The sequence below is a fragment of the Bubalus kerabau genome, chromosome 13, assembly GCF_029407905.1.
Source record: "Bubalus kerabau isolate K-KA32 ecotype Philippines breed swamp buffalo chromosome 13, PCC_UOA_SB_1v2, whole genome shotgun sequence".
NCBI lineage: Eukaryota > Metazoa > Chordata > Mammalia > Artiodactyla > Bovidae > Bubalus > Bubalus kerabau.
Window position 1 is genome coordinate 66,757,534 of NC_073636.1, and position 10,382 is coordinate 66,767,915.

At 45.2% G+C, this 10,382-nt stretch overlaps 1 protein-coding gene across 2 annotated transcripts in view; it reads left to right on the top strand.

Moving 5' to 3' along the window:
• Positions 1-9,189, top strand: part of RPN2 (ribophorin II) — a 51,599-nt gene extending 42,410 nt beyond the window's left edge. The window contains exons 14-18 of one of the 2 annotated variants that reach the window (XM_055544992.1): positions 1,006-1,101; positions 2,450-2,525; positions 4,407-4,536; positions 6,041-6,088; positions 8,871-9,189. In XM_055544992.1, coding sequence (XP_055400967.1) covers positions 1,006-1,101; positions 2,450-2,525; positions 4,407-4,536; positions 6,041-6,088; positions 8,871-8,883 — 363 coding nt within the window. In that variant the 3' untranslated portion in view covers positions 8,884-9,189. The remainder of the gene's footprint in view (positions 1-1,005; positions 1,102-2,449; positions 2,526-4,406; positions 4,537-6,040; positions 6,089-8,870) is intronic. The other variant, XM_055544993.1, reaches the window with a different exon arrangement.
• The last annotated feature ends 1,193 nt before the right edge of the window (positions 9,190-10,382 follow it).

Genomic DNA, 10,382 nt, shown 5'->3' on the forward strand with positions numbered 1-10,382 from the left:
GTGAGGCTCAAAATAGTTCCCAGATAAGGAAAGAATAGCTTTGAAAAGTTTCTAAAGCAGTGTACAAAATGAACACAATAATTGTTAAACAGTTGGAGCCCTGGTTAAGGAAACTGAGTGGATCCACTCAGTGAACTGTTTTGGAGTCCTCAGAAATGATTATACTGCAGTAACAGGGAAACTCAAAATCTGAAATAATGGTGAAGTGTTCCAAGCAGACTACTGACTCTTACTCCACTGTTAGAAAAAAGCCAAGGGCCCAAAAGGTAAAGTAGTAGTATTCTTTTTAAAATTCCTCCTGATGTTGCTATAGCATCATTTAAGAATGTAGAATGCAGTTAAACACTGGAAGGTATAACCATGATGACAAAGGGTGCGAACTGATTTTGTAGGGTGGGGTAGGCAGCAGTAGCTGCCACAGGCCATATTAGAAGTCCCTTTGTGGCAGTGACAGCAGAGAGGAGCTGAGGTTAAAAATTTGGGAATAGGAGTCTCACATGGAGCTGCCTTGTCATGGAGCTGGGTTGACTGGACATTGGCAAGCAAAATTTAAAATTGTTAATACAGCAGTTAGCTAACTTAAATCAGCAAAATATGATGACACCACCCTGGGAACCCAGAAACATTGTGGAATCCAGCGTCCTGCCTGGGGTGTGTCACCCTAGTCATCCAGATGCTTGGGTACCATTTTTTTTACCAGGTGGATGCTGCTTGATAGGTTGCATCCTCTAGCCTCTAAATGGCAGTGAGTTTTGGAGGAGAAAAGAGACTTGGGCAGTTGTGAGCTGGGACTGGTGTAATGTCCCTGGAAGGAGACCCGTGGGAGCAGAAGCCAGTGCTGGGAAGAGGGAAAAGGCTAACGGGGTGCTCATGGCCAGGAAGTCTCAGCCTCTGGAAGGCATTTCCTCCTTGATTGTCATTGGGGTTTTGGCTCCTGGTATACATGGCAGCCCCCGCTTGGAAGAACACATGGTAGAATATTCCTGGTGTGTCTTCTTTTGGCAGCACCTGTTCCGCGAGCCTGAGAAGAGGCCCCCCACAGTGGTGTCCAATACATTCACCGCCCTAATCCTCTCGCCCCTGCTCCTGCTCTTTGCTCTGGTGAGTTGCTGTAATTAACATGGGCAGCGTGTGTCTGGCGCCAGACTCCACAGATGTAGCCGTTCCAAAGGAGACTGTGCTCTGGCCTCAGCACAGCTCCAAAGGGGTCCAGCAGCTGTACCTGAACCGATGGTCCAAAAAGTTTAGAATAAATAAAATTACCTACTATAGGGGACCTGCCAAAAAAACTGATCCCTTAACAAGGGGCATGATAAAGTACCTGGTAGCCATTATAAATGGTCAAAATATGGACATGGATGCTCCATACAAATGTTCAGATGAAGCCAAGTGTGAAAAAAGCAAGACCTGATGCTGATAGCTGTAGAAAAAATGAGTACAGAGGCTGTGCATTTCAACACTGTTTGGAGCACAAAACTATAAACAACCTAAAGTCCTCATAAAAGCAAGTGTTAAATAAATTATGGTACATCTACACAATGGAATAATATGCAGCTCATTAAAACAATGGATAAATTTATGTACTTGTCAACGGATATGACAAGGTTGTTAAGAATGTCCTATTGAGTGAAGAAGGCAAGTGGTAGGATAGGGTGTTTGGTATCATCTTCTATGTTTAAAAACCTTAAAAAGGCATTAACTATTGGTGTTGGTCACCTCTAAGGAGAAGGCCTTTTAGGGAGTATAGAGAAAGGACATTTTTACCATTTTAACATGCTATTCGAATATTTTTTTTTAATTGTCTCTTTTTCCCCTTGTCTCTTTAAAATCTATAAACATAGATGCAGATCCTCCAAGTTCAGAGAATTTTGAGAACCATATAGAAAACTCATTAGATTTTACTTTTGGAAAATTGTCGATGTTCCTAATCCTCTGATTTTAATAAAAGAATTATTGCTTGGTCAAAATCTGAAAGGCATGCCACAAGCTTTCAGAAACCAACCCTAGGCACCTGTTATTTTGAGTAATCAGAATTTCAAAAGGCAAAGAACCCATAGTGAGCGCACCTCCTCCCAGCCGCCAGTGAGTTTATCTTACCAAAACTTAGAGACATTAGCAGGGGTGCCATCACTTCATCATCAATACAGTTTTGGACCTTTCAGTTTCATGGCTTCACCTGTTTTAAAATAGAAAAGTTTGCTGTTGTTAAAAATGATTTTCAAGCACTTTTGCGAACAGGTGTTGGAATGCCTGTCTAAAGAAAAAAAGGGAACGGTGTTTCCTTTGGACTCACAGTAGGGTGGTTGTCACTTGGAGAAATTCCCTGTCCTTCAAGTGTGTATGAATTTTGAAGCCCTTAGGGCTGTTTTTTGGATTAGCATGGCACAGTGTGGGTTGCTTCCCTTTCAAATTCTAATGTCTTCTTAATTTATTTCTCCCCATCTTTCAGTGGATCCGGATTGGTGCCAACGTCTCCAACTTCACTTTTGCTCCCAGCACAATTGTCTTTCACCTGGGACATGCTGGTAAGCGCCCCAGGCTGCTAATTCCGTTTAACCTCCTTTGACATTTCGCCTGCCCACGCCAAAACCCTGTTAAGTAGACCCACAACCTATTAACTATAATGACTTAATAGCATAACATTTCCCTCTTCCTCCTGGCCTTTTACAACAGTTAATATGATGATAAACCTGTTTGGCCCATCAGCTTAGAACAGCTGTCATTATATCGGGTTTCATTGTATGAGGCTGCCATTGGCAGACCATTTTACCCTCAGTTAATAGCTCTGTTCATTTCCAGAGATTACTCACTTATCGCATCTTTACGTTGAGCCATCTTCCTGGATGGAGAGCATTAATGCAGTTTCCAAAGGTTATCTTCCCCCACCATATCGATCTTCACATTTGCTGGCGGCTGTGTCCGGACAGTAATAGAAAACAGTCCCTTCCACAATCAAACACGCTGTCCTGCATTGTCCTCTAGAGAACTTAGGACCTAAACGTTACAAGACAGTAAATTCCTAAATTAGTTAAGCGTTTCAGAAACTTTTCGACACTATTGCATTGGTGGCCCCTGCATTTCACCAAGACCTCAATATTCTTTTCTGATTTCTTTGACTTCTGTAGGAGCCCTCCTCTGCATTTCTGTAGTGTTCAGATTCCTTAGGGGTCCACAGTTGAACCCCTTGAAACTCTAGGCAAATGTGTATCTCTGTTTTCCTGGGGAAAGAGAGAGTCTGTCTCTTTGATCAAAATTCTAACAATGGTCCGTGACCTCAGAAATGGCTAAGAAGCCCTGCTGTAGTTCATCCATCATCCTTCTGGGCAAAATCGACAGGATGACCTTTCTCTCCAGCCCAGTTACTGAATTTGAGTGATAGCCCTCCTGGGTCAGGGAGAACAAAACCTGAATATAAATTTGTTTAGAGCCGTGACTTTTTGTGCCAGAGTGCTTTTTGTGCACATTCCCGCATTTGACTCATCACAACCCTGATGGGGGTGACCAGGGCAGGAGTTATGATCCTGGTTTGACGGGTGAGAGAATTTCGGTTCAGACAAATTAAGTGGCTGTGAAGGGCAGAGGCTGGGTCAGAATCCAGGGTTCTCAGTGCCCAGACCTGAGCTGCCTTTTTTTTTTGTAATATTTTCCTTTTTTTTTTCTTTTTTTTAATATAGACCATTTTTAAAGTCTTTATTGAATGTGTTACAGCACCGCTTGCGTTGTTTGTGTACTGGTCTTTCGGCCACTAGCCACGCGGGGATCCTGGCTCCCGCATCAGGAATTGAGCCTGCTCCACCTGCATCGGGAGGTGACGTCTTACCCACTGGACCACCAGGGAAGTCCCTGGGCCTGAGCCCTTTGGACTAAACCCTCCTCCTGCCCTCCTTGCTTCCTTCCTAGTCTCAATGGAAAATTAGCCTTATTTTTTTTTTCTATTTCTCACTTTTAGTAAAAAGGAAAAGGATTTATTTCTTTAATCCTGAGGGCTTTCATTCAGAATTTGAAAAATCAGCTGAATCCCAAGTTATTAGGTTGGCCAAAAAGTTCATTGAAGGTTTTCTAGACGATGGTACAGAAAAATCCGAATGAACTTTTTGGCCAACCCAATGTAACCTGACAGCAATTTTAAAAAACAAATACAAAACTGTCATTTAAGAACAGAGATGCAAAAACATGGAACCAGATCACGGAGATCTGGTTCTTACCTCCGAATTTCTTGGTAGTCAAGATTGAGAAGCAAGTATATTGAGTTACGTATTTTCTGGCATCAGAGGAAAGGAATAAAACCAGCTGGTCTATAAATACAAACCTGTTCGGGCTCCGCAGTTACTGGCTTCTGGTTGTCTTCGGCCCTGGGCAGTGTCACTGTTTGATTCAGTTGGTTCTCACGACGCCTGTCCTTGTAGCTATGCTGGGGCTCATGTATGTCTACTGGACACAACTCAACATGTTCCAGACCCTGAAGTACCTGGCCATCTTAGGCAGCGTGACGTTTCTGGCTGGCAATCGGATGCTGGCGCAGCAGGCAATCAAGAGGTAAGGCTGGAGGCAGGTCAGGGGCCCAGAGTGGTTTAGAAATATTTTTGTCAGCTCTGTCCACCCAGGTCTTTGAACCAACAGTATGTGGTGAAAAGGTTCATATCCTGAGGGGCCATTGTGACACCTCAATCCAGCCTGAAACACAAGCCTTTTAAATCAGTTGTGATGATAAGCTTTAACTATATTAAAACCACAACAGTTTATGCCCTGACACATTAGAACGAGAGAAGAAAATAATTGCTTCGTGAAGATTAAAGTGGATCAGGACAGGTGGCAGAAGATTGTAGTTAAAGTGCTAGCCGTGTAACCATTTTCTCCTCTGCCGCCACAGAGAATCCTTCTCCACGCTTCTCCCATGCCCCAGAGAGGGACTCCTCTGTAACCCCAACAGCCTCCCAGAGCTTTTCCTCCTAAGCATGAGGTCCATGCTCTTCCCCTCCAAAAAACAGCATCGGGCAGAGGCCCCTGGCAGGGAGCACTGCACGGGGGCCCGCATCATGTCCCCGAGAACCAGACAACTTCAGTTCACACAAAGGGTCAGGGCCCGACGTGATGGCGGCTGGCTGGCAGCTTGACTTTCGAACCTGGATTAGAAGTAAATTTAAATGTCACATTGGTGTTTCTCATTGATTTGACTTTATTAGAACTTGGGTGATTTCAACCACGTAAAGGTCAATAAGAAAAGGTCAGAATTGCTTTCACCTTTGAAAGTGAACATTTTCAGACGTGCCCTGCGTTCTCCTCTCCAGGACTCTTGCTAGAAGAATGTAACTTAGTACCCTCAGTGTACCCTCACTGCTGCTGCTGGTTAAGTTGGGCAGGTCAACAGAGCAGCGTTCTCAGAGACCATATGGGTGGGAGAGCCACATGTCTCCTTCCTGCCCGGGTATCCATTGTGAGTGTTCTGAGGGCCTCCCGGGAATACCGGCCCAGGGTGCTCCCTGCCTCTCCCGGGGTCGCCCGCATTCCGCTGGGGGCTCCCAGAGCACCAGCAGTGGCAGCTGGCTCAGTTCTCAGCCCCTGCAGCAGCCTTAACTTGGCAGCTCTGTGCTGCATCTGAGAGAGAGCCAGGGGCTCAGCTGTTTTCTCTCAGCAGAGCCCTGTTTTCTCAGAGCAGCCCGTCTAGGCCCCAGGGAGCCAAAAGGCTGTCCTCTGCTGAGCTCTCTTTTCTGGAAGTTGCTCACACAAGACGAACAAGATTGAGAGAAGATGGGGGTGGAAACCATTTCATTTAGATCCCACTCAGCAGGAGTCCCTAACACAGATAAAATGGAGTACATTTTTTGGGGAGGAAGACCATGGCTCTCATGCCCCCTCCATCCTATATAGAAAGTTACAGCTGTCTGTTGCTGTCGTCATGAGTTCTAGAATCAGGCTCTGCCCCTGGGGAAAGCGGTGACATTAACAGAAGCTCTTAGTTGGTTGTTTGCCATTTCTTTCCTCAGCTTATTTCTCTTCTTACTGTCCTTTCTTGACTCTCAAACCCTCTTTCCTTTGGCAGGATCGCTGCAGAGCAGAGCAGTAGATTGGCAAAATATAGGACACTACGGTAAAGATGAGGGGCACTCAACCCAGGAGCAGGGCCCCTTTTCCATCTTGCCCACGTCCATGCATGTCAGTTACTTACCTATTTTCAGCACACTTCTTCCTTCCCATCCCTCCCTACCCCAGAGCTGAATTCTGAGGCCATTTCCCCACCTCCTGGACCAGGGCAAAAGCCAAAGCCCCCGAGTTAGCCTAGCTGGTGGTAACTTGGCAGTGGAGCAGCCTGGACCTGGCTTTGACTGTAAGGCTTCCTCCTCACTTGTGTCCCACAGGTACTTCATAGACACAGCCCCTCTCTGTGTGAATTCATAGGAGAGCAGAGTTGAGGAAAAGACTGATTTAACTTTAGTACTTCTTAAAGGGGACCCCTCCCACCCCCCATTCAGGACATCTAAATTCATTAAATGATAGTCCCATGGAAAATCCCGGCACACCTGGTCACCGTTCTAGGCCTTTTTGTAGTAGTATCCTCTGGTTGGGCCAAACAGTGGGGTTTGGTAAGACACTAAATTATAAAGACTGATGGCCACAGATCAAAGCCAGCATCCAAACTCACGTTCCTAGAGCTCAGGACATGGTTCAGGGGTGCTCCTTGTGTGGCTTAAATGCCCAGTGAAGTACCACCCGTAGTCTTGTCAGGTCCTCGGATGAGAATGGAGTGGAGGCAAGGTGAAAGGAGAATGTCTGATGCTTCACTGATCAGCTCCTGTAGTCCAGGGATTGGCAGACTTTTTCTAGAAAGAGCCAGGTAGTAGTTTAGGCTTTGTAGGCCATGCGGTCTCTGTTACAACTACTGAACTCTGCCACCATAGTGTGAGGACAGCCCAGTCCACGTAAACAAACCAGCATGGCCGTGTTCCAGTGAGACGTTATTTACAGAAACGGCTGGTGGGCTTTATTTGGCCCCTGGGGCACAACGTGTTGACCCCTGAACTAGAACAACAAAGAGAGGGGAGGTATTTGAGTTTTCAGGTCATGTTCCCCCTTGTCCTTTGCCATGGAGATGGCTTTCCCTGCCAAAGCAATGGAGCCATCTAATTTTCACTCCTCTGGAAACAGGAGAAATTCACAAGAGCATAGAATGTAGAGCCTTTGCACTGATGTGTGAACAGAAGCTGAACCACTCGTTCTCAACATAGAAAGCAACCACATGTTTTGATTTTTTTTTCAGTATTAATTCATATACAGTAAAATTCACCCTTTTTAGTGTATAATTCTGTGAATCTTGAAAAACGTAGACAATCTTGTAGTAAATACTACCTCAACCAAGGTACAAACTTATTTCCATCCTCCAACAAGCTTCCATCCATGTCCCTTTGTGGTCTGCCCCTCCCGCCCCATTCCTCAGCATTACCCATTTGGTTTTGTCCTGAATTATAGTTGCTCTGTTTGAGATTTGCTTTCGGAACTAGTCCTGCATATTGAGCTCTTTAATTCTTTCAGACTAACTGGATTAGGTTTGTTTTTCTTGATTTTTAGATAGTCAACCCCCCACCCTGCTACCCCCAAACTGTACTGCCTGAGAAAGAGGAAAGTTGCTTGATCATTTGGGCATCTGGGACTTCCTGATGTCGGGCCCTCGTCTTTTATTGGAGAGTCCCTGGTAGCCAAGCGTTTTTAATCTGAGGACAGGTATCTACTTGATCAGGCATAACAGAGGGCTAGCTTCTCAGCCACAGTGGAGGCTTGTGGGTCACCACACTTTCACCTGTTCTTATTTCATAATTATACTGTCCTCTCTGCATAAATATTTCAGAGCACACACTTTTTTTTTGGCTGAACCATGTGGCTTGTGGGATCTTAGTTCCCTGACCAGGGATTGAACCCATGCCCCCTGTAGTGAAAGTGAGGAATCCTAACCACTGTACCACCAGGGAATTCCTGGGACACACACATTTTGAGGCACCTGGGAACCTCTGAATGTTGGCACAGAATTAGGGGCACTCAGGATGAGTTCTACACCTGTGCGTGTGTGCCCCTTAGGGCTGTTGGTTACTGGGTTTGGAGCATGCCATTCTGCAAGACCTCCTTGTCATCGCATCAGCCCTCACCACTGGGTCCAGCTGCCTGTGAGGAGAGCATGTGTGTGAGCTGCTCGCCTCTGCTCACCAGAACCGTCCAGATCACCTCCTGGGTGCTATCACCCTCTGGTCGCACAGTGTCTGTCCAGATTATCATTTTCCTTCTTGTGTTTCTCTGTCACTTCTTGAAGTCTAGGGGAGGCTAAAGAGATTTAGTGAGATTTAGATTTAATTTTTTTTCTGTGAAGTTTAGATATCCAGTCTGATCATTGACAAGAATATGACCACATGGCAGGAATATGGTGCAGATTTCTGTACCAAAAGGTCAGGATGTCATCGTCCAAGCTACATGAGGGCCATGTGTTATTTGGTGGACCCAGAGTCTGGGAAGTTGAAGATGAGCATTCTTTAAACCCTTCCTCTAGTTGAAGTGTACACTGTCCTTTTGGCCTTACACTGTGAGAGGTGTGCCTGGAATTAATTACCTCATCTTGTGTCTTCACATATCATGTTTACTTAGGTATCATCAGGTGTGTTTCATTATTTATTTAAGTTGTCATCAGCTTTAGTTTGAGCTGTCTTTTCATTTTTCATGAAATGAGATGGGACATAAATAAATAGGACTAATAGAGGAATGATTATTCCCTTACAAATGGGATCTCATAGTGGGAGAGGACCTTGGTTTCTCTGTTGTCACCAAGTTAAGAGCTGTAACAGTGAGTTGGAACCGTCGATAATTTTGTGTTTGTCTCCATTTTCTTTCAGAACAGCACATTAGTTCCAGAAAAAGGAAAGAAGTTCTGAAAGCTGAAGTGAATATTGATAAAAGGAGTTAAGGACAATTTACAGTTTGAAAAGAGGAATGAAAAACCCCTTTATTTAAAAAGAAGAAAGTCAAAATTGTGGTTATACTTTGCTTGTTTTTCTCTATCCCCAGCACAGAGCAGGCACCCAGATACTTGGTTTCTTTGGCATGGTGCCCCAGCAAGATGCTGTGAATATTCTGACTTACCCACTTGTTGCATTGAAAAGTTGAAATCTGTAATTAATCTGTTAATGGAATAAAGAGAATAACAGGAACAAAGACCTGAGAGGGTTTTTTTTTGGTACTTTGGGGCTGGTGGGGTCTCTAGGACACATGACATGAGGCCTTAGTTGGAAAGTATGCTTGACGTGATGGCGAGGTGATTCTCCAGGACCTTTGACATTTGTCCTCACTGTTTTCCTAACAGAACTGAGAATTGCCTAGAAAAGCCAGCATCCTTTCTTTGTGTCCAGCACTGGGTACCACCTATGCCCTGCTGATATCTGAAGGCCCCTCTGCTTTTGCCTTCTGGAAAGTTTGGTCTTGGCGTGCAGTGGGGAAGGGAAGGGAATATCTTAAAAGAAGGCTGAGCCCATGAGCCATCTTAGGTGCTGAGAGGGACACACGCATCTTGGAAATGCCCCTTTGGAGTTGTGCCCAGGACCACCGTTGCACAGAGGTCATATGGTATCACCTAGGAAAGCAATACTGAACTGTGTATTCCAAATGTGCAAACTTCACTGTTGGGCAAGCCTACTTCACCACAGGGTGAAGGACTTTTGGCAAGTGGCTTAATGTCACTAAGATTCCTTTTTTTTCCTTCTGTAAAAGATAATGACGGTACCTTCTCACATGACTGAAGGAGCTTCATGCATCTGAAATCTTGGCCTAGTGCTTGGCATCTATCCAAACTGGCCCATAGTTACACACTTGGACTCATTGCCTTTACTTCCATTAACTGAAAATAATAGGAGACTTCCCTGGTGGTCCGGTGGTTGGGACTCGGCACTCCCAGTACAGAGGGCCTGGGTTCGATCCCTGGTTGGGGAACTAAGAGCCCACATTACCACAACTAAGCCCAAGCACTGCAACTTCTGAGCCCATGCATTGCAACTGGAGAAGTCTGCGAGCTGCAGCGAAGACTCAGCACAGCCTAAAAAAATAAATAAACATAACAAAAGGTAACTTCTGAAATACAGGTAATCCTCAGAGTATTTACTGAGTTTGGGGTCAGGGGAGAAATGATTTTAATCAGATTGCTTTCCAGCTTAGCTGGACTTCGCTACAGTGAGGGAATGGGGATTTTGATTGGGGAGAGAGGAAAGGCGATTCGGGAACTCTGGGCTAGTTCTGAATGGGATTCTGCGGGGGAGAGGCCCATATGGGCAGTTACAGGACTGCCTCTAAGATGGAAAAGTGACTTCACCTTTCCCAGAGGTTGCAAACCGGTGACCCATGTTTCATTTGATCCA